This window comes from Pinus tabuliformis, chromosome 9, assembly GCF_031772625.1.
Source record: "Pinus tabuliformis cultivar Carrire ecotype Pingquan chromosome 9, CPIR1, whole genome shotgun sequence".
Classification (NCBI taxonomy): Eukaryota; Viridiplantae; Streptophyta; class Pinopsida; order Pinales; family Pinaceae; genus Pinus; species Pinus tabuliformis.
In genome coordinates this window covers 745,445,568-745,469,429 of record NC_142307.1, presented here as the reverse complement: position 1 = coordinate 745,469,429, position 23,862 = coordinate 745,445,568, and the positions used below count along the sequence as shown (strand labels likewise).

The 23,862-nt window shown below is 38.9% G+C and overlaps 1 protein-coding gene across 8 annotated transcripts in view; it reads left to right on the top strand.

Annotated features, from left to right (window-relative positions):
• Positions 1–23,862, top strand: part of LOC149150860 (5'-AMP-activated protein kinase-like protein) — a 416,691-nt gene that overhangs the window by 322,895 nt on the left and 69,934 nt on the right. For all 8 annotated transcript variants that reach the window (XM_089439603.1, XM_089439597.1, XM_089439602.1 and 5 more), the window contains one exon: positions 5,166–5,217. In XM_089439603.1, coding sequence (XP_089295729.1) covers positions 5,166–5,217 — 52 coding nt within the window. The remainder of the gene's footprint in view (positions 1–5,165; positions 5,218–23,862) is intronic.

Genomic DNA, 23,862 nt, shown 5'->3' with positions numbered 1-23,862 from the left:
AATCTTAAAGTTTCAACTTCAAGCTTTCAAAATTGAAAATTCAATATATAACATTTATCATCATTAATCGCCAAAGTTGTACTTGTAAGTTAAGTTTAACCATTACAAGAAATAATATCTAACATGAAATGAAATGTTATAAAATGAATTATGAAATGAAATGAAACAACTTTCACGAAGCATCATATTCATAATTCAGAATCATTACCAATGAGTTATAATTGCCAACTTCAAACTTCAAACTTAAATTGTCATATATTGTTTACAAAAAATATCATAATAAATATGAAAGAGTCAAGACTCAACAGTTATGAAAACTAATAGAAACTAAAAAAGACAAGTAAATTGTAAATCTATTATATGCTACTTCATGTGGCCCTTGCCACGAGAAGTGTTCGATGTATGAGCAGGTCATGGTGGTCTCCTAGGAGTCTCCTCCCGCACAGACCAACGACCAGAACCAGATGGTACATGCCCTCCACGTGAGGGTGTAAATGGAGGCGGCGACAGCAAAGGAACAAGACTCGGAACTTGAGCACTGGTACTGGATGGTGGAGGTGGTATGGTTATTGCTTCATCTTCCTCTCTCATAAGTTCCGCTTCCAGTTCTTCAAGATGTATAGTGCCGTCGTCCAAATTATCATCCTCTGGGTGGTTGTCCCAAATTTTATATGTTGGATCCTCATAAGCCCGATCACAGTAATGACTCAACAACCTCAAGTTGTAGTGCACATAAACCGAGCTTTTTGCCCGGTTTTGATTGAGTCTGTTTCTTTTCACATTATGTATGAAACTGTAGGTGCTCCAACACCTCTCTGCAGAAGAAGTATTTACAACCTGTGAGAGAACTTTTTTTTTGCCAATTTTGGCAAAAGTCCCTAGCCGCCATATGATTCCCTCCATGTGAGAGCATCAAATCTGTCTCTATCTTCTATTGCATTAAAGGTACCAAACAAACTAGTGCAACTGAAGTATCTGCCTAATTCAAGACGCACACTAGCACATTCCTCCCTGTCATGTATCAACTTTTCTAATGCTTGCAAATATCCTGTAGATACCTCTTCATCTATATGGGGTTTGACCCTAACCCCACCCCCTGGTGCATGTTGGCCCAACCAAGATGCAGAGTAGTATTTTTGCGTAAGGATATACGCCAAACAATGTAGTGGAACATTAAGTTTATCCTATCGTATACACACACAATCGTGAATCAATTTATACAAGTTGGGATCATTGTTATGAACAATATCTTTTATTTGCCCCAACATGGTATCCATCTGCTTATACACCTCGCTAGTCACTAGTTTATCTGTATCTGCAAACCGAACCATGTGATAAACGGGCTTGGTGAAATCCAATACTTGCCTCACACGTGCCCAAAACATACCATCAAGAGCGGCCTCCTCCACCTGTTCCAAACCTTGCTTGTCAGTTGTATTTGTAGCCCTTTCCTTTAATACCTGCTAGTGTGGACTTGATACCATGCTAGCCAATGGCTCTCTTACCTTCAAAAGGCGCCTGAAGATGAGGTAATAACTACCAAATCTAGTCCTCGCAATCTTCAACAACTCCAATCTTGAGTGACTGCGGAAAAGGCCATGGTTATTGCTATGATTTGTAATAAATTTTATCATTTCTTTGCCTCTCTTGTACAAATCACCAATCCATTTGTATTGTTCGTTTTTGTTCGTAACAATATCATGCATCAAAAGGTTCATTGTGTGAACCAAACACCTAGACCAAAATATGTTGGGGTATTTATCCTCAATAATTGCTCCCGCTGCCTTACAATTAGGAGCATTATTAGTGATGACTTGGATGACATTGTATGGCCCAATACGCTCAATTGTTTCAAGTAATGGTTCTGCAATGTTGATGTCGGTCTTGAACTTGTCTGAGTAATCATATGCTGAAAGAAAGATGGCACCACTAACAGACACAGCAAGAACATTTATCAATGGCTTGCCTTTTACATTTGTCCATCCATCAGATACAATGGACACCCCATGGTCAGTCCAAGAACTTGTCATTCTATTCAAAGAATGTGATATTTTTGCTTTTTCATGATCAAGTCCAACAGTTCTTGCCTTGTCATACCCAGGGCTCTTGTATCCTTTAGGAGCATCATTTATGGTAGAAACCATTTCGTGCCAATAAGGTGAGCGAAGAACATTGAATGGTATCCCACGTGCATAGAGAAACTTGTAAACTTTTGAATCCACATCATTCCTACACCCTTCATCAAGGAAATCTGATATGCTTCTACGCCTTAAACCTTGCGACCCTGTGCCTCCATATCCATTGCTTTGGGAGGATGCTGAAGGAGTTCTTTGTGATTGTGAGCTTGGTTCAAAGAAACCCTTTGATTTTTTAGATTTGTATTGGGCTTCCTCCTCTTCCCTTATGTATTTGGCTCTATCTGCTGCTGACACACCTGTACAAGTTTTGATTCCTATTTGTTTATTTCCATCCCATGGCCTTTTCTCGCAGAGGTGCTTTCTGGCATGGGTGTATGAACCTGTTTAATTATTGTTGCAATGGGGGAAATGAAATTTAGTTGTTCCACCCCCTTTCCCTGCTTCAGGCCTATTAACATGTTTCCACAATGGGGTTTGGTCTTGTTTAGTTTTTTGAGCTGACTCATGTTCACTCTCCTCCAGCTCCTCCTCATTGGGGTTTTCATCAAATCCATTATGACCCCCTTCTTCATCCCCTTCTTCATTTTCAACCCTCATTTTTCTACTCTCCAACACCATAATAACCAAAAAAGGAACCAAGAAGAAGAAAATGCCAAGAAATATAACCATGATGTTTGAATCTGCAAAAAAGTGGAATGGAAATGGGAATGGGAGAAATTTTTTTATTTATTTATTTAGTAATGAACATTAAAAAATAATTGCCAGAATAGAGCATACCTCTTTGGCCTCCAATCTCCCCTTCCTCCTTGCTCCTTGCTCCTTGGCACTTGCTCTCTCCTTGCACCTTGCTCCTTACTCTCACTCTCACTTGCTCTCTCTTGCCTCTCACTCTCTCTTGCTCCTCACCCTCTCTTACTCTCCTCTTGCTCTTACTCTCACTCTCACTCACAATTTATAAACTAATGAAATTGATTGGAGGGAGGGTTTATTTATATTTCGTCCTTCCCTCCCTTTCCTCCCTTTTTTCCCCTAAACCGGTGACCTTTTTTAATTTTCCGGCATGCTTTTTTTTCCTCCGCGCGATTTTTTTTTTCGTTGCTCACAAGGCGGGAGCGTTTTTTATAGCCCAGCAGCGATCGGGAGTGATCGCTCCTCGGCCGCTCCCGGGCTATAAAAAACGCTCCTGGAGCGATCGATCCCTAATTCGCTCCGGCAATAGGCAGGAAGTGGATTTTTTTTTTCGAGAGTGCACTCCCGAGTCCCGACCCGCTCCTGAGTCGCTTTCGCCCGGAGCATGGATTGGGAGAGGGATCGAGGGGGGAGGGGCGCTCCCCCACAAAACTGGGACGAAGACTTGCCATTCATCCGAGGCTCCATTCAGGGCTATCCTCACCATCGCAGTTGACTGAGGAGTGGACCCCACTATAGCAAGCTGGTCTCTAGTGTCCTGAAGACGTTGAAGATAGAGGTTCATCCCTTCTTCTTTCTGCATCAAAGTCCGCTGCAATTTCTGCTCTAGGTACATCTTCCGCTGTTTGGAAGAGCCTTCATACAGGGAAGACAAGGATTTCCACATCTCTCAGGCTATATCCTTGCCCTGCAAGTGTGAGTCCTATAGCAGTTGTTTAGGAGATTGAGTTCACAGGGAAGGAAGCCGCATCAAGTTATGTAGTGGGCTGCTGTAGGTTTCAATTGAAACCCTCAACAAAGCTCAGTCCTTGAAAAACAGTGACAGGTATTCAGAATTGCAGAGTTCAGCCCTTGGTGACAGAATTGAAATTTCATTGAGTCAACTTCATGGTTAAGATCTTTGATATCAGATCTCCTATTTGGCAAGTCAGTATTGACTTTGTATCATTGTACTCTCTCTCTCTCTCTCTCTCTGCTGAACTATTGAAGAATATAAGAAGAATTGATCAAGGGTTTCCCCACATTGGGGTTTATCCCTGGCTGGTGCCATATCTTGTGTCCTCTTGTCTTGACTTGTCTTCTTCTGTTTATGTTTGTGTTCTATCTGCATTTTACTATCATGCTGAAGTGATTGCTAAACTGGATATTGATATTGGGCTAACAAGAAAATTGAAGTAAATTTCTCTTAAGCATAGAACATACCAAAAATTAACATTTTATTATTTAGTGTTATTGTTTTATTACTTTAAGTGATTTCCTTGTGAGTAGACTTTCATCTAGCTAAACTCCTTTTTTCCTTTTTATTGTGTACAAACATGCTTTGCTTGATTCCTTCTTGCTAGCTCTAACCCAACATATTGGCAATCCTCTACACGTTTCATTTGGTTGCAGTAAACGGATCCCTATTTTTTCCTTTTGACAAAATAGGCTGCATGGGCACTATGTTCAAGTGTTGTAACTTGTAAGCTTACAAAATTTCAAATCAGTTGGGGGATATTATATCCCCATTGTGGACTGAAATATTGAGCCCGAATAGACAGATTTGATAGCACACTTAATTGGTCACCACTTTACAAACAAATAAGTCATAAGATACACTTCATTCATGGCATCACTCAGTTATTTTGTGAGGCTTGTATAGTTTTGGACGACACTTTTGGCTCTAAATGAAATTACTTTTAGACTTTATTAATTAAGCGACTGCCTTGACAATTTTGTCTGTAGCGTTGCATAAGAAAAGGTTGAGATAGTCCTGAGAATCATAGACAGGATATACTGGATGAATGGAGAAATCTGAGTAAAGTAGAATTGAAGTCAAATTTGAAATAATACGTTTTTCTTAGAGGATACTTTTAGAACTTTGTAAAATTAATAAAGGGACTTCAGCCAGGCCAATTGAAGAGTAAGCTATTTGAAAAACTGAGTGACAAAGTCATAAAATACATAAGTGCTATAGCTTCTGTGGGACTAAATAGTCATACCTGCTACATCATGAGATGCTCATACTGCAACGGTGTTTATATAATTGCCTAGTCATTGATATCGCATATGTAGGATATTTTAACATCATTATATGTATTATTGCATCCATTTACTTTGCTTGAATGTGTATAACAGGGGACAGCTGATGTGGTCAACTGAATTATGGCTCTATCCTGGCAATTATGAGGTCTGCCTATTACTCTCATAACATATAGTCATATAATCCTAATTCATTGTATTGTGCAACACACGTGGACACTGGCACACACTTACACATACATACGGTAAAAGAAAGTTCCTAATTTTTTTCGAAGTTTGAAACTTTTAGCATCCATTCTAGCCTTGAATTTCGTTGGGTTCTAATATGGTAAATTATGTGTTGAAATCATGGATATGAGATCTATATCATTTTATCATTTCTTCTTTTTGTCTTTTATGTTCTAAAGTTTGCTGACAAAGTGAAATTTCTAGTTTTCAAGTTAATATACAGACAGAATTTACAAATGCTCTATATATTTTTTTATTGTCCATATCTTAAAAATCTCAAATTTTCATCTTATATACATTTGAGTTGCTTGTTCTTTTCAAGTGTTCTTGGCATTTTAAGGACTTTTTATCTCCCCATTTTCTATGATTTTTCATGTTGTTAACGTTTATTTTCCTTTTCCATATGATAGTAGTATTAAAATGCAAGTGTGGTTATATGTTTGGATTGATCACATCCTTGTAGTAGCACATTGTTTAACCTTTAGGTCTTGAGTATTTTTTTTTTCCAAGGCTTTACAATTAGATGGAAACTTGATCTTCTCTATTTGGCTAGGCATTTTATAGTATCTCCAGCATGTTGTCGCATAGAGTGTCTAGGCATTGTGACAACGCTCAGACTGGTCGTTGTCACCTTGATCCCCAATCTCTCCGTTTAAGTCGTCTCCCTATAGCAGGCTAAGGGGGGTAGACCCTATGGGATAAAGGAAAACCAACTGGGAATCAGCTGGCTTGGGAGACACAATGAGGCAATCAAACACTTGATTGATACTTAAAATTTGATTAGATTTTAAATGCTTAAGATCAGTGCCTTATGGAGTCAATGACCCAAGATAATCAATTAGCTGCTGCTACTTATGAAATAATCAATAATTGCTTGAAAATATTTGCCAAACATCTAACATGTAACGAGCATCAAATAAAATTCAAGTGAGGTCGACAAATTTTCTATAGAAGCAAAATGTCTTAGCAATTAAATTTCAAGAGATGCAAATGCTTTAGATAACAACACAATTTAAATGCTAACCAATTCATATCCCAGAAATAAAAGATGTATGCTTAAAGAACCAAATCCAGGAAAATTTCACCACCTTCAAATAGTTAATCTCTAGATAAAAATTTAAGCACATTTAACTATAGTAAAAAAGAAAAGCTGATATCATAAAATTTTTCTTTCAAATTTTAACCTTAGCACAAGAAATTTTTTTAAATTTGACAACGAAACTTCTTTTAAATGTGCTAAGCTTAAAATTTCTATTCTTATTTTTATTTTTTATTATTAAGGCTTTTGTAAATTTTATGAAAATTTTTATTTTTATTTTTTAGAAATGTAAATCTAAATGAAAATAAATCAAAACTTGAAAAAGAAAAATCAAAACCAAAACCCCCTCTTATGATTTTTAGGATTTTTTATATTTTATTTGAAATGAAACTAAACTAAACTAAAACTAAAGACTAAAAGCTAAGCTATAAAAAAAACAAAAAATCACCTAATCTATATATATAACAAAAAAAAGAAAAAATATAAAGTCTAAATCCTAACTAAATAAAACTCAAAACTAAATCCAAATCAAATAAAGGTTTAATGAACATATATCATTAACCCTAGCTACAAACATTTAAAAAAAAATTCGAAATCGTATTATATTATGTATCTGCAGGTCTACGACAGTGAAGGATGAGGGAGCAAATGAGGTTATGGGTTGAGCGTTTGCGGCTGCTGCAAGGAGGTAAACGCATCGATGGGAATGGAAAATGCGGAAAGGGATTGGGATCACACAGATTTGGGCAGTGTGTAGGCAGATTGGGCGTGGAATGGAGCAACACTTTATGACTGCGGATTTGAGCAGTGGACAGCAGGGAATGGTAAGCAGCGTGGATGGATTTGACAGAAAGGGGGCAATGAGGGTTCTGAGTGGCTATGGACAATTGTGTTGAGGGATAGAGGAGGACGCGTGGAGTTGGCAGACGACTAAAGCAATGGGTAAATGCAGGTCGATAATGAGAGCTTGATTGAGCAGTAAAAGAAAAACTTGGCAGACTGAGAGCGTTGAAGAGGTTTGAGTGATAAAGAATTCTAGGAGGAAATGCGTGGAGGATGAGGGTTTGGATGGCTGTGTTGAAAATAAATCCAACGGATTTGAAGCTTTGACGTTGGACGTGTGAATGGGCAACAAATGAGGATGAAACGCAGGGCTGGAGGGGCGTTTGAAAATTAAGAATGACACAGTAGATGATGAGATATGCAGCCTCAGGCAACGGGAAAATACTGATAATTACTGAGACAACAAGGGTTTGAAAAATGCAGGTAGGGTAGAGACTGGCTAGTGGGGGAAAACTGCGTGGAGGTTTGGCAGCGATCCCATAGCTTGCTTAAAAAATTTCGAAAAATTTTCCTGCAACAAAAATAAAAACCCAGGCAGCAGTAGGTAGATGGCCCTGAAAGCCCTCAAGATTCTCCAGAAATAATAATAAAAATTTAAAATCCTTTTGCCTGATGAAAACCCCACAAAAATTCTCCAGATCTGAAATAAATACTCCTGCAATAGCTGATCCTGAGCCCAGATCTTACCCTCCAGGGCCTAGATCTGGCTTCAGACTGAAAATTTTCCTCAGATCTGCAACCTGCAATGAAAAAAACAAAACACCTAGAAATAATATATGCAAGGATGAAACAAAAAACCCCCCAAAAAAAAACCTGCTAAATAATTACAGTATTCACAAGTTAAAGGCTCTAAGCAGCCAGATCTGTCATTATGCCACACATATTTTTTAAGATTTTGAAATTAAGATGAGGTGCTTCAGAAAACCCTTCATGCATCCATAACAGAAAATCTAATGATAAGCTCGGGATCAAAACCAGTTGGGCTCTTCAGAAAATGTTATCCGGGAGTTGGCTGGTCCAACTAAAGACTTCCTTGAATGCCCGGTGATCTCAAAATCAAGGATCTCCTGCACAACTTAATTCAACCATTAACATAGAAAGAGAAAATGACAATGAAATCCAGATTTAATGGAGATACCTGCCATTATATTCAAAAATTAAACTATCATTCAAACCCTAATGATCAAACAAGATCCCTGTGTTTAAATCACTCTTCAATATGCTAACATCAATGGCTGAAGTAAATCTATGCAAGAAAATAAAATATTTTACAGCATTTTCCCGAAGCGTAACACCAGTAGAGATTAACCACAAAGTCTTTCTTTATTTGCACATGAAAAGAAGATTATAAGAGAGCTTTCCTTAGCACACGACTCCAAAGATCGAATGATCTCAACTGACCACTGACCTCCTATTTAGAGAAAAATTTCCCAACGGCTAGTTCGAGTGATTCTTGTCAAAGCAATCTCGACCGTTGATGAGAATAAAAAAATCTTTTAATCTCATCCGTCAAAATTAAAATAATGAGGAAATTCGAAATTATCGTTTAAATGCATTTTAATTAATTCAAAAATTTAATTTCCTCAAAATTTTGACTTTGACTTAACCCTAGGGACCAAGGGCATAAAATTTAGCAAAATAATAATTTTAACCTTAGTCCTTGGACCTCTTAAAATTTAATTTTTTAAAGGACCCTCGAACTTAGCCTTTGGAAAATTTAAAATTACCTAGGACCTAGGACCTAGGACTTAGGACTTAGGACTTATGAGGGGATAAAGTTTTTTTCTAACCCTCAAGACATTTTACATCATGATTTTTACATTTTTACATCTCAAGGGGGAAAACCCATTTGACATAGACCCTCATAGATCACCCAGTTTTGCGATACAAACATTGTTAAACTGGAAACTAGGGCCAAACTCCATGTGGGTCAGCTTATTTATGGTAGCTGATATTTTTATTGGATCCCTCTTGTCGAGAGCTGTAGGATCGATCTGAAGATCATCCGATTCCGATAAGTATTTATGGAGATATGAATTTATTTTGGTTATGTAATTATTATCAAGCTGACTAGCTCTTATGCAGGCTCAAGAAGCCCAATCATAATGTCTATTCAATCATCCACGTTTTTAATATAAATAGAAGGAGACTTTAAGTCATTCTTCACACTCACTCTCTTGTGATCTCTCTTCATCTTGTTTTGGGTTTGATGGAGAAAAGATCCAAAAGATGATGCCCTAATTAAGCAACGTGATGAATGTATACGCTGTTCTTTCATGGAGTAATACGCTGGGCAGTCAAGCAAATGCAACAACGCAGGTCATACATATAATACGCACAACAAAAGCACAACAATTCTATATATAGATACGCATCAACTTATATACCACACGGTCATGGAATATAGAACACAAACACAATGATGGAACGCGGTCATATAATACGCTATGTATGGGTATGGAACTTGTCATACCCTAGATCTGGCAGCGTGGTTGTCATAGATTTGGCAGCATAAGATGCGTGGACCAATATATATATACACTGATATGGTAATGAAGATATATTGAAACGCATACATGTAACATGAAATGTAGTCATTGTGGACAGTCATACGCAGTATACATGAAACGCAGACATTGGAACACAGTCATACATTGGAAAACATACATGTCAATGCTGGACAGTCATAAGTAAAAGCTGCAGTCATGGTTGAAGACATTGTAAGAGAAATAAAGGCCGCAGTAATGCCCTAACTGAAGTAGCCGCAGTAAGGAAGTCACCTAGCCGCACTTAGCCGCAGTAGCAAAGACTCATACGCAGTGAATGGTGACACTCAGCCCTAGCTGTAGATCAATGATGACATTTATAAGCAGATCATGGAGACTTCTTAATACGCTGTTCATTAAGGTCTTTATACATTGTTCATAAAGGACTTTATACGCAGATCTTTGATGACATTTATAAGCAGATCATGGAGGCTTATGTACGCTGTACATGATGACACATTCGCAGATAAAAGACTTTATATGCTGAATATATGTTGTACATGATATGTAATCTGGGCACATCGAAGATCAGTCTTGATGTGCTATGAAACGTTAAAAGGAAGATCTCGGTATATAGATCACAGTAACATACATCCTGTACAGCTGTGACTTAAAGTATTAAATGATGCACCAATATGCAACGATCACCTCTGCAAAGAATGTCATTCTCATCAAAGCAATAATGATGCATGATGACATGGAGCATGAGAACATGGACATGGGTAGCTGTTGAATGAGAACATGGACATGGGCAACAGTTGAATGAGAACATGGACATGATGCACAACAGTATGATGATAATACACATCTGTAAGGACAGCAGCATGATGATGATGCATATTAGTAAGGGCAACATGATAAGATCATGAATATGAAGGGCAACATGATAAGATCATGAACATGGGGAGCATGATGATTATCATGATTAGTGTAGCATGGTGCAGTATGTTGTGGTGCAGCAAGAGGACCAGATGCAGCATGATAGGTGAAGGAGTCACCTTGAGAATCAGTTGAAGCAGAATGTCTTCAACTGATCTCATTGCTATACGAAATGATCTAATGCTAGATCTAGATAAGTCAAAGTGTTGACTTCTGTTGTAAATGTACTAACTCTCTCTCTCTCTCTCTCTCTCTCTCTCTCTCTCTCTCTTTCTCTACTGAACTTTGAAGAAAATAAACGAAGAATTGATCAAGGGTTTCCTCACACATTGTGGGGTTTGTCCCTGGCTTGCGCCACATCTGGTGTCCTCTTGTCTTGGCTTGTCTTCTGCGATTTATATTTATGTTCTATCTGCAGTTTACTTTATGCTGGTGTGATTGCTAATATGGAAACAAAATTAAATAAATTGCTCTATCATAGAACATACCATAACTTAACATGGTATCAGAGCTGAGGTGAAGACAATGCCCAAGCAAGAGTGAAAGAGCAATCACCAAAGACAATTGGGACAAGACAGAAGGATCAATGGGTTCCTCATAATTCACCTAGAGTGAAGTTGAAGCAGAGAATGTTATCAGAATGATGCAACGGAAGTTTCTGATGGCATACCTAAAGATCACTTCATTGGGAAGTTCGGATCTAAGGGTGGATGGAAAGGTAGATGTCTTGGTTATGAGTTCGGCCCTTATGCAAAGGAGTGTCCAAATGACAGAGATGCATGTCATCAAAGACACGATCGACTCTTCAAGGAAGCGAGGAACCCCAGGTAAGAAGAATCAAATATTGTTTCTGATAAAGAAGTGTTATCTTGTATTGGCCCTCTCCTTTAGATTCTATGGGAATCTGGCATATTGATTGTAGTGCTTCAAGGCACTTCATCGGATAGAAGGGTGCACTGTCTAATTTGGTAGAGATAGAAACAATTGTGGGATTACACTTGGAACCGATGCCACCTATCCTGAAAAGGGAATGGAAGTCAAAGGTTTTATGGTGGCATTCGTCAATGGAAAGGTACGTGTTTGAAAATTAAATTTTCAAAGATGTTTTTGAGTTCAAGGTTGTATCAAGTTGCAGGAAGTCCATTGGGGACCATGTCCATTGACACAGCACCGGAGGTCTGTGAGTCAGATGATGACAGAGATGCCTGAATTCAAAAAGAGCATGAAGGTACATGTCTGAGATGTATTGAAGGAAAATCTTACAAGGGGACCATTCCCCCTCAGGTAGCAGGTCCACAAGTTTGGAACAACCCGAGGGGTTTGAGATTGATGATCAAGAATCTCACATATGCTAGTGGAAGAAAGCCCTCTATGGCTTGAAGCAAAGCACCCCGGGCGTAATATGAGAAGACTGATAGTTGTTTGATGAAGTTGAGAATCACTAAGGAGTGAAACCGATCCAAACCATTATCTGAAGGTTGTGGATGATAGACCTCTCATACCGGCACCTTATGCGAACGAACTTTTCCTAACAGTTGCAGACCCTCTCATTTGCAGAAGTAAGAGGGAGTTGAATTTTGGATGTGAAAAGATAAACTGCAAACCTGTGATTACCTCGAGGATGTTATCTGGTAGTGATGTTGGACCAGACTTGGGAAAGTTCTTGGTGAACTTCTGTCCAGACATATGTTTTGTAGTTAGCACGGGGAGCTCATATTTGAATGAGCCTCACTGGATTGTGCCAAGAATCTTTTGAGATGTCTTCAGGGCACGATCTCTCATGGATTGAGATACACTGCCGGAAAGATGAAATTACATTATTATTCGAAAGCTGAATGGGCAGGTAGTGTGGAGGATCACAAGAGCACTTTTCATTGCTGGTTCTCTTTGGATTTTGCTTCAATGCAGGAAGTAGAAGTCGGTCGCTATAAGCACCGCCAAGACCGAATACATGGTTACGAGTATGATCTCGTATGAAGCTGCATGGTTGTGGAAGTTCTTAAGTGAAGAGGTGGGATTCGATTATTGAGGAAACCTGTATTCGACAATTGCTCCAGCAGACAGACATCAAATATTGCCTTATCTGGGATATGGTAAGTTGATGAGCAAGGAGGCTCCATCGCACTGAGATGATGTACAGGTCAGAGCCCTGGGGAAAGATCAAATTTGTGATTTTCCCTAATAACTTGGAGTCGTCGAGAGACCTTTGTAAAAGGGTCCTGCATGTTGCATACATTGAGCTCTGGGAGCTTTGGGGGGTTTGCGGTTCTTACTAGAGCAACATATGACCACAGGGTGACTCACCCTCTCCTAGTGGTGCATTGGAACAAGATGATTCGCTCTCTTGTGGGACAAGATGATTCACTCTCTTGTGGAACAGGATGATTTGCTCTCCTGTGTAGCAGGATGATTAGTTCTCCTGTGAGGCCTGGATTGATGTGTTCTCCATGGCGATTGTAGCAAGGATTGATGTGTTCTCCTGTGAGGACAGGATTGATTAGTTCTCCTGTCAAGGCATCCTACCCATGCAGTTTGGGACTCATGGGAAGTACCTCTCATCTGATCAATGAGCAGGGAAATGAAGTTAGGGACCATAGTAGTACTGATGGACGCATCGTTGTATCTACCGTACTCCCTACGCTAGGATGACCTCCATTGATCTGGGATCAATGATACTGGTCTGGGACTAGTGGTAGGAGTTGTACCATACTATGACACTGACTTCGGGTCGGTTGAGACTGGTCTAGGACCAGTGGTACATACTCTGAGACTGACTTCGTGTTAGTGCAGTACTGGTCTGGGACCAGTGAGAGTGGTACATACTATGACGCTGACTTCGGGTTGGCTGAGACTGGTCTGGGACCAGTGAGAGTGGTACATACTATGATGCTGACTTTGGGTCGGCTGAGACTGGTCTGGGACTAGTAGTACACTCTCTGAGACTGCGATAGTGGTTTGGGACCAGTGGTAGGAGTTGTATCATACTATGATGCTGACTTTGGGTCGGCTGAGACTGGTCTGGGACCAGTAGTACACTCTCTGAGATTGCGATACTGGTCTGGGACCAGTGGTAGGAGTTGTACCATACTATGACGCTGACTTCAGGTCGGTTGAGACCGGTCTGGGACCAGTGGTACATACTCTGACACTGAATTCATGTCAGTGCAGTATTGGTTTGGGACCAGTGAGAGTGGTACATACTGACACTGACTTCGAGTCGGTTGAGACTGGTTTGGGACTAGTGGTACATACTCTGAGACTGACTTCGTGTCAGTGCAGTATTGGTCTAGGACCAGTGAGAGTGGTACATACTATGACACTGACTTCGGGTCGGTTGAGACTAGTCTGGGACTAGTGGTACATACTCTGAGACTGATTTCGTGTTAGTGCAGTACTGGTTTGGGACTAGTAAGAGTGGTACATACTATGACGCTAACTTCGGGTCGGTTGAGACTGGTTTGGGACCAGTGGTACATAATCTGAGACTGACTTCGTGTCAGTGCAGTACTGGTCTGGGACTAGTGAGAGTGGTACATACTATGACGCTGACTTCGGGTCGGTTGAGACTAGTCTGGGACCAGGTGTACGCACTCTGAGACTGACTTCGGGTCAGTGGAGAATGGTATGAGACATTCTTGATCAATTTTTCTTCTTCATAGTTCAACAGAGCAAAGTTGAGCGGAGCAGAGCAAAGCCAGCAGAGCTGAGCTGAGCAGAGCTGAGCTGAGTTGAGCAGAGCAGAGCTAGCAGAGCCAGCAAAGCTGAGCTGAGCAGAGTAGAGCTAGCAGAGCCAATAGAGCTAAGCAAAGCATAGCGTGGACAACAGAGCTGAGCAGAGTTGGGCAGAGCAGTGTAGGGCACTGATGGCAGAGATAGTACAGTCGGACTTATGGATCACCGAATGGAGTTCTCCCTAGTTGAGAGGGAGTGTTAAATTGGCAACTAGGGCCAAACTCCATGTGGGTCAACTTATTTATGGTAGCTGATATTTTTATTGGATCCCTCTTGTCGAGAGGTGTAGGATCGATCTAAAGATCATCCGATTCCGATAAGTATTTATGGAGATATGAATTTATTTTGGTTATGTAATTATTATCAAGCCGACCAACACTTATGTAGGCTCAAGAAGCCCAATCGTCATGTCTATTCAATCATCCACGTTTTTAATATAAATAGAAGGAGACTTTCAGTCATTCTTCACACTCACTCTCTTGTGATCTCTCTTCTTCCTGTTTAGGGTTTGATGGAGAAAAGATCCAAAAGATGATGCCCTAATTAAGCAACGTGATGAATGTATATGTTGTTCTTTCATGGAGTAATACGTTGGGCAGTCAAGCAAATGCAACAACGCAGGTCATACATATAATACACACAACAAAAGCACAACAATTCTATATATCGATGTGCATCAGCTTATATACCACGCGGTCATGGAATATAGAACGCAAACACAATGATGGAACGCGGTCATATAATACGCTATGTATGGGTATGGAACGCTGTCATACCCTAGATCTGGCAACGTGGTTGTCATAGATCTGGTAGCATAAGATGCGTGGACCAATATATATATACGCTAATATGGTAATGAAGATATATTGAAACGCATACATGTAAACGTCTCATACATGAAACGCAGTCATTGTGGACAGTCATACGCAGTATACATGAAACGCAGACATTGGAACGCAGTCATACATTGGAAAACATACATGTCAACGCTGGACAGTCATAAGCACGTAAAAGCCGCAGTCATGGTTGAAGACGTTGTAAGGGAAATAAAGGCCGTAGTAATGCCCTAACTGTAGTAGCCGCAGTAAGGAAGTCACCTAGCCGCACTTAGCCGCAGTAGCAAAGACTCATACGCAGTCAATGGTGACACTCAGCCCTAGCTGCAGATCATTGATGACATTTATAAGCAGATCATGGAGACTTCTTAATACGCTGTTCATTAAGGTCTTTATACGTTGTTCATAAAGGACTTTATACACAGATCTTTGATGACATTTATAAGCAGATCATGGAGGCTTATGTACGCTGTACATGATGACACATTCGCATATAGAAGACTTTATATGCTGAATATACGTTGTACATGATATGTAATCTGGGCACATCGAAGTTCAGTCTTGATGTGATCTAAAACGTTAAAAGGAAGATCTCGGTATATAGATCACAGTAACATACATCCTATACAACTGTGACTTAAAGTATTAAATGATGCACCAATATGCAGCGATCACCTCTGCAAAGAATGTCATTCACATCAAATCAATAATGATGCATGATGACATGGAGCATGAGAACATGGACATGGGTAGCTATTGAATGAGAACATGGACATGGGCAGCAATGGAATGAGAACATGGACATGATGCACAATAGTATGATGATAATGCACATCTGTAAGGACAATGGCATGATGATGATGCATATTAGTAAGGGCAGCATGATAAGATCATGAATATGAAGGGCAGCATGATAAGATCATGAACATGGGGAGCATGATGATTATCATGATTAGTGTAGCATGGTGCAGTATGTTGTGGTGCAGCAAGAGGACCAGATGCAGAATGATAGGTGAAGGAGTCACCTTGAGAATCAGTTGAAGTAGAATGTCTTCAACTGATCTCATTACTATATGAAATGATCTAATGCTAGATCTAGATAAGTCAAAGTGTTGACTTCTGTTGTAAATGTACTATCTCTCTCTCTCTCTTTCTGTGCTGAACTTTGAAGAAAATAAAAGAAGAATTGATCAAGGGTTTCCCCACACATTGTGGGGTTTGTCCCTGGCTTGCGCCACATCTGGTGTCCTCTTGTCTTGGCTTGTCTTCTGTGATTTATATTTATGTTCTATCTGCAGTTTACTTTATGCTGATGTGATTGCTAATATGGAAAAGGAATTAAATAAATTGCTCTAGCATAGAACATACCATAACTTAACAAACATAATCTAGTAGATCAAGCAATTTGTAATAAAATAACCTAACCAAATAGTTAGGATTATTCCCATATCACTTTTACATAGACTCGATCTAACACACTAGGACTCCCCTAAGATTCTAATGACAAAATCCCTTCCGGCTTTGGGGTAAGGCTGAAGGAAAACTCTGTCGATCATGGATTGGTGAGACAAAAAAGCTTCCGGAATGTAGATCATCACTAGAAAATTAGTTTTATCTAGGCAATTACATGCATGACACAGATCTGCTAAGATTATTTACAATTTACACATGCAGATTAGGTTTACAAAATAACATGATCAGGTTGATGATGATAGTTGGACGTCACAGACACATTGATCAAGCGCTATCCCTTTTGCGAAAAAAGAGGGTGTACTGCTATGGGTCGTTGACACGTAGTGGTCAACACAACCCATTTATGTGCTTCATGCTTGGACTATCATCAATGTAGACATGTAGTTGATATATGGCTATAGTTTCCTTTCCTTACTCATCTCATTTATTTTTATTTTACAAGACAAGACATATGACCTTCCCTTTCACGAGTATAATGCCCACTTCTATGAGTAGAGTGATATAGGAAAAATTGCATTTTTTATTATTATACTTAAGAATATAGGATAAATCTATTTTTACTTTCCAACTTCATTTTTCTTGTCATAGGCTTCCTCCCCAAACTTTGCATATGCATAGTGCTATTGGTATATAAAGGCATCAATATGATATCATTATTGTTTGCAATAAATCCAGAAATATCGATCTACAACATGTTGAAGCTATGCTAGAACTTTGACCACATTTGCACTATAGAAAACTAAAAAAATTGTCTATTTCACTAAGGTTCATGTTATTGCTGAAATTATCAGGGCTCATGAAGGTCTTCACAAGACACTAAGTTGGCACCACACAAGACAAGTTCCCATTGCCACCTCATTACTGTTGGAAATATTGGATTAGGCAACATTTCAATTTATTGTTCCTTACTTGAAATTTACTTATGACATTAAGCTCTTTTTTTTCTTATGTATGCTTATGTTCTCATCATCAAATAAATGGCAAAACAATAAAATATCACATGAACACAAGATATAGGCTCCAAGCTAGGGAAAAACCCCTCCAAGGGGAAAACCTAAAAGAAATTTTCTTCTTATAGAATTAGTTTCAAAGGAGACTTCCAAAACCCAAAAACAAGACCTTGTACTCCTACCAAGACACAAATCGACCAACCAACCTTCCCACACAAGACATTCAAGTATAGCGAAATAGAAACTCTTCAAGAAGAGTCTCTTCTGGCCTTTCGTCCTTATCAAAGCAACCTGCAACATCATTTACAACTTCGAATGTGAGGAAACCCTAGAAAGACTAGGTTCCTCACATGTGTGAGCTATCCCAAGCAATATGACAGAGATTCGAACTTCTAGGGTTGTCTTCTTCCTCGCTGGACTTTTTCGAGCTTCTTTTGGACCTTCGCATCCTCTCCTAGCCACATAATAGATCATAAGATATGTGTGCTTGTTGTGTGTCAATGGAGGTCAGAGTTCCTCCTTATATAGCCTTTCCAAGTGGCTCTTTAAGCCCACTCTAGGCTGACATAAGCTGGCTGGCCAACTTGATCTTTAGGAGCATCTAGACACTTCTAAAATACAATAATATTTTTCTTTCTTTTATATAAGTGCCCAAAGGGGTCTTTTACACAATAACAATGACCATGACTCATGACAAAAACCTAGAAGCATACAATGGATGCTTTGACCTAGGGACCAATGACCCAAGCATGAAACCCATGCTTCATAAATAATTTTTCTTTTACATTTTCTTTCTTCTTTTGATCAATACATAAGAATTACATCAAGACATGAGTCAAATTTCAATTATGAGGACCGAAACTAGTTACATTTTCCAACACTCCCTCTTAACTAGGGAGGTATTCATAACAATGTTGCGAACATCGGGATAAAATCGACAAGGGTCCAAAAAACCAAAAAATTGTAAAAATTAGGAAAATATCGGTAAAAATTGGCAAACATCGGCAAAATCAAGATACCATCAAAATATTGGTAAAAGTAGGAAAACCTCGGCTAGGTTAAAAAATCGCAATTTTGAGATAAAATCGGGATGTTATCGAGATGTTCGCAACACTGATTCATAATTGTCCAACCGGTACAAGGATAGTACTCCCTTTGAAAAGTTCTCATAAGAAGAGTCGGATTGATAAGCCATCTTGTAAGCATCAACATTATGATCAACCAACATTGTCTTTGAGGCCTAACTAGACAAGCTCTACTTCATTCATGAGCATTACGCTGGCAGACTTTATGTGTGAGACCGAACTACCTCTACATGGCACATACCCCATCCAAATGTCCACAAGGTATGTCCTTTTAAGACTATTCTTATCTTGGATTCTTGGTCTTGAATCCTCAAAGAATATTGGTCCTCTTCGCCCACTCTTATCTTGGTACCTTTCACATCCTCAAAGAGTGTCGGTCCACAAGACTACTTCCTATCTTGGATTCCCAATCCTCAAGGTGTACCAATCTTAGATGCTTATCCAATCCTCCGAACAACATTCTTTCCTTATGGCTTTCACTAAGACTTATGATTGTTAGTCCTGATTTAGTGCATGACACAGGGATAAGAACTATCCACCATCACTCCCTCTCAAACAGGGAAGATGTCCTGCTCCTATTCAAGGATACTTCTTTTACTCCCTCTTAAATCTAGAGGAGATTCCAGACTTCCACAAGTTCTCTTACTTGTCTTTCATTCAGTTATCAGTTCTGCAAAGCTTACATGGCTCCCTCTTTCCTCTGCATCTCATTATATCGAGCATGCTTTGTTTCTTGGTATCATAGGTGACAGAGCCATCTTCTCATGACAGGTTCCAGGTCATCCATCTTGCACATCACATTCATATTGTCTTCATTCATGAAGGCATTTTATCGAGCCTTCCTAAACTTCTGGTTGATCATAGTTTCCTCACAAAAGTGATCTTCCTTCTCGTAGTACGAGGTTATCTTCTCGCACTACTACCTTCCAAGCACATCTTGATCTTCATGGTTGCCAGGTATCAGAGATTGAGCTCTTCTCAATATTCTTCAAGTATTCCATCCATATTGTTGAACTTGCCTCAATTATCATCATGAATACTCGCAACATTCCTCCCGGTAGCAAAAAACATGTTAACTAGATAACCAATAATAGATATTAACAACAGATTTACCCCATCTTGATGACCTTCTCAATAAGGCATCAACATCTTCCTCTCCACACAAGTCTACCTTTATGCATCAGAGTGCCCAAGGATCCAACTTGATTACCAAGTTACCATTTTCTTCCGGAGATCATGTTAAATGTTGAACATATAGATTCTAACAAGAATGTCTCAATATTCCATTCTTTCTAGAGCAAGTCAACTTCATTTTTCTAGGCATCTAAAAATTTTCTTGTATGATCTATATAAGTCCTACCAAAAAGTTACTTCAAATATGCATTCTTATGATTTCATACAATCATCTATATATTAGACCTTAAATGAATTAGCATCTCATTTTTAAAGAGAAATGGATCTCTTTCCTTATGAGACTACAACCTAATCAACTGCAATCCATCATCCTTCAAGAGAATTGTCATGATGCTTCTTCCTAGAACCTCCAAAGTGATGGTTCTTATAGGATCTTGAGGATCCACCTTAGCAGAATGACTGCCTCTAACATAATGTTAGACAATGAGAGGATGAACCTTATGCAAGTTGATCTCAAACTTTAAAAGACTAGATGATTCTCATAAAGCAATCTAATCAAGTAGACTCTACATATGCTATTGTCACATGATGCTATACTAAATAAAAAAAAATACAATGATGCATGCTTACTCCTTTAATGAACTTGATATCATCAATACTTTCAGGGTCCTTACAATTCCCTCCTTCCATCATGCTCACCAAAGCACAAGGGTTGCTTTGCTTCTCATTTTGCTTCCTTCATTTTGTACCTGCATTATTCACCAACAAGTACCACCAAGAAAAATATACAAGAACAAGAGCATGAAGACAATTTTGTTAATCTAGGATTTCTATAAAATCTTGGAGGATGGATTCCTAGGGTTTTCAAATACAAACCCTAACCAACTCTAGGGACATGATGTCATACCCTAGACTTCATTCAATTCCATCCTTGCTAAGATTTTTCATACACCTTAGACTACCTACAAACCCTAGAAGTCAAGAGCTAGGGTTTCTATGAGGGAACAAACAAATTAGGGTTAGGGTTTCCACATGTCTAGGGTTTTCAAAATGCCAACTAGGGCTTACAAATCCTAGTTACCAAAAACCTTCAGCAAGATGAAGACTTCAAAACCCTAGAATCCAACATGTCACAAAACCCTAAAACAATTCATGTTAGACCCTTTATTCTTCTATGCATAAGACAAATGCACGTACCTCATGACTACATACCTTTAGTCAATTGGAAGCTGCTACAAAGCCCTCTCCTTAATTTCCATTGCTACCACGATCTTCCGACAATTTTCAAGAGTGAAAACTCTCAAGATGTCAAAGCCAAATTTTGCCTTCTTCATAGTCCAAGGCATAGACACTTCCTTTGATGTCATAGTCTTCCTATTCGCATTGCCTACAAGAGAAATGTCAAGTCAAGATACTCCTTTTAATATGACCGATTTCTGCTTCTCTTGAACTTTGGGTAGAGTATCATTTAGGCTTGGATTCTATACTTCTACAAGGTTCAAAACTTCACAAAATTCCTTCAAACTTGACTTTCATGCTTCTAAATTCCACAGAAGTTTGTTTTAACTTTTAATAGGTCTATTACCTATTTCACATTTTGGAACTTTTGAAGATTTCATTGCCATCTTTGTCCTCTAGCTAGGGCTACCAGTGAGTACAAAAAATAATCTCTTGAAAGGGACACATTAGTCCTTCCTTACTTCGATGCTCAGGAATTAATCTTTATGTTATTATTTTGCAAGGTCAACCCTCTAGTTAGGGCTTACCATAACCACTACAAGAACCTTGATGCTAGGCTTAAAGAAAAAAACTCTTCAACTTGCAGTCTTGTATCTTTTATGAGTTGGATTATTTCACTGAACTGAAGGTCTACTTCTAGCCTTGGATCAAATTTCATAGATCTTGGTACTTCTTAAGTTTTTATGATGACTTTAGTCCACTGGTTAGGGCTTTAGCAACTATTCTAAAAAAGGCCTATAATGTCTTCAAGAACAACGATTTTTTTCTTGACTTCTTCGTTGGTTCAAGGATTGCTTCTAGTTCACAGATTTTGTAATTTTAAGTCTCGACCTTCGTTCTTCTTTCACAAGGATACATCTCCCTTCAATCAACACTCAAATGGTTCAAACGGTCTTCCTGTAGCCTTGTCTTAAGGCTTCGGTCTTGTGGCTACTGTTGCCAAATTTGTAGCAGTAGAACGTGACGAAAATAAGCGCGTTCTATGCCTTAACCAACTCAAAATTCTGAAGACCATAATTTTAGATGAAATTGATCCTTTTCTTCTTCAAGGTGCTAGCCTAAAGGATCTGTCTTACAAGGTCTCAGACTTTTACTTTACGGAGCACAAACCCTGCGACCTAGGATAAGGTTCCAATTAGGTTTGTGTCTTTAGAATTGCACAAATATTTGGAGTAGTTTCTTTGTCCTCACTTCGGATGTTCTTCAGTGATTACAAACAATCATTTTTTTTATTTGAAAAGCCTTCACCATAGTGATCTTCAAGCTGCCAACAACACTAACCAAGCTCTGATACCATGTTGGAAATATTAGATTAGGGCAACATTTCAATCTATCTTTCCTTGACATTTACTTGTGACATTAAGTTCTTTTTCTTCTTATTTATGTGTATGTTCTCATCATCAAATAAATGCCAAAACAATAAAAGATCACATGAACACAAGATATAGGCTCCAAGCCAGGGCAAAACCTCTCCAAGGGGGAAACCCAAATTAACTTCTCTTCTTAAAGAATCAATGTCAAAAGAGACTTCCAAGACCCAAAAGCAAGACCTCTTGCTCCCACCAAGACACAAATCGACCAACTAGCCTTCCCACACAAGACCTTCAAGTATAATAGAAACTCTTCAAGAAGAGGCTCTTCTAGCCTTTCCTCCTTATCAAAGCAACCTGAAACATTGTCTACATCTTCGGACTTGAGGAAGCCCTAGAAATACTAGGTTCCTCGGACATGTGAGTTATCTCAAGCAATATGACAGAGATCTGAACTTCCAAGGTTGTCTTCTTCCTCGCTAGACTTTTTCAAGCTTCTTTTGGACCTTTGCATCCTTTCCTAGCCGTAGAGCAGATTATAAGATACATGTGCTTGTTGTGTGCCAATGGAGGTCAAAGTTCCTCCTTATATGGCCTTTTCAAGTGGCTCTTTAAGCCACTGTAGGCTGACATAAGTTGGTTGGCCGACTTGATCATTTATGAGCATCTAGACACTTCTAAAATACAATAATAGTTTTCTTTATTTTATACAAGTGCTAAATGTTGAAGAATGTAACTAGTGTTGGTCTTCGTAATTGTATTTGAGTCATGATGTAATGTATTTATCAAAATAAAAGAAAAAAAAGTTATTAAAGAATGATTGACTTATTAAAGCATGGGTTTCATGCTTGGGTCAATGGTCAATAGGTCAAAGCACCCATTGTGTGCTCCAGGGTTTATATCTTGAGTCAAGGTCATAGCCATGATGTAAAAGACCCTTCATGGGCACCTTAAGTCAAAGAAGAAAACTTATTTTTATGTCATAAAAGACTCCTCCACCAAGTCAGCTCCCTGTCCTATATGTCAGCCTTCCTCTCATACAAGTCGACGTCATGAAGAATTCATTCAGCTCAAAGGGACTATAAATAAGAAGGAAACTCGACCTATTTCATACACTCAATCAAGTGATTCATGTCTGCAATTTAGATAGAAGAAAAAGATGCGAAGTTGAGAAGAAGAAGAGACAAATCATAAGCATGAAAGAAAGGATATATTAGGTATATCTTTTGTCGCATGTGCTATTATAGGTCCGAGATATTTGAGATGTTGCGGGTCTGAGAGATTGCTAGACGAAGTTGCACTTGTTGATTCACTATTGAAGAAATGACTTGGGTTAACTTTTTGAAAGATTGACTTAGATGAAGTATCTCTATTGAAGGCTGACTTGGTGGAGGAGATCTCTCTGTTGAGTCTAAACGGGTCTTAGCTGTCTCAATCTGATTTGAAACTATTAGTCGAAGAGTTTGACTTGGTTTTCCCCTTCATAGGGATTTTTCCCT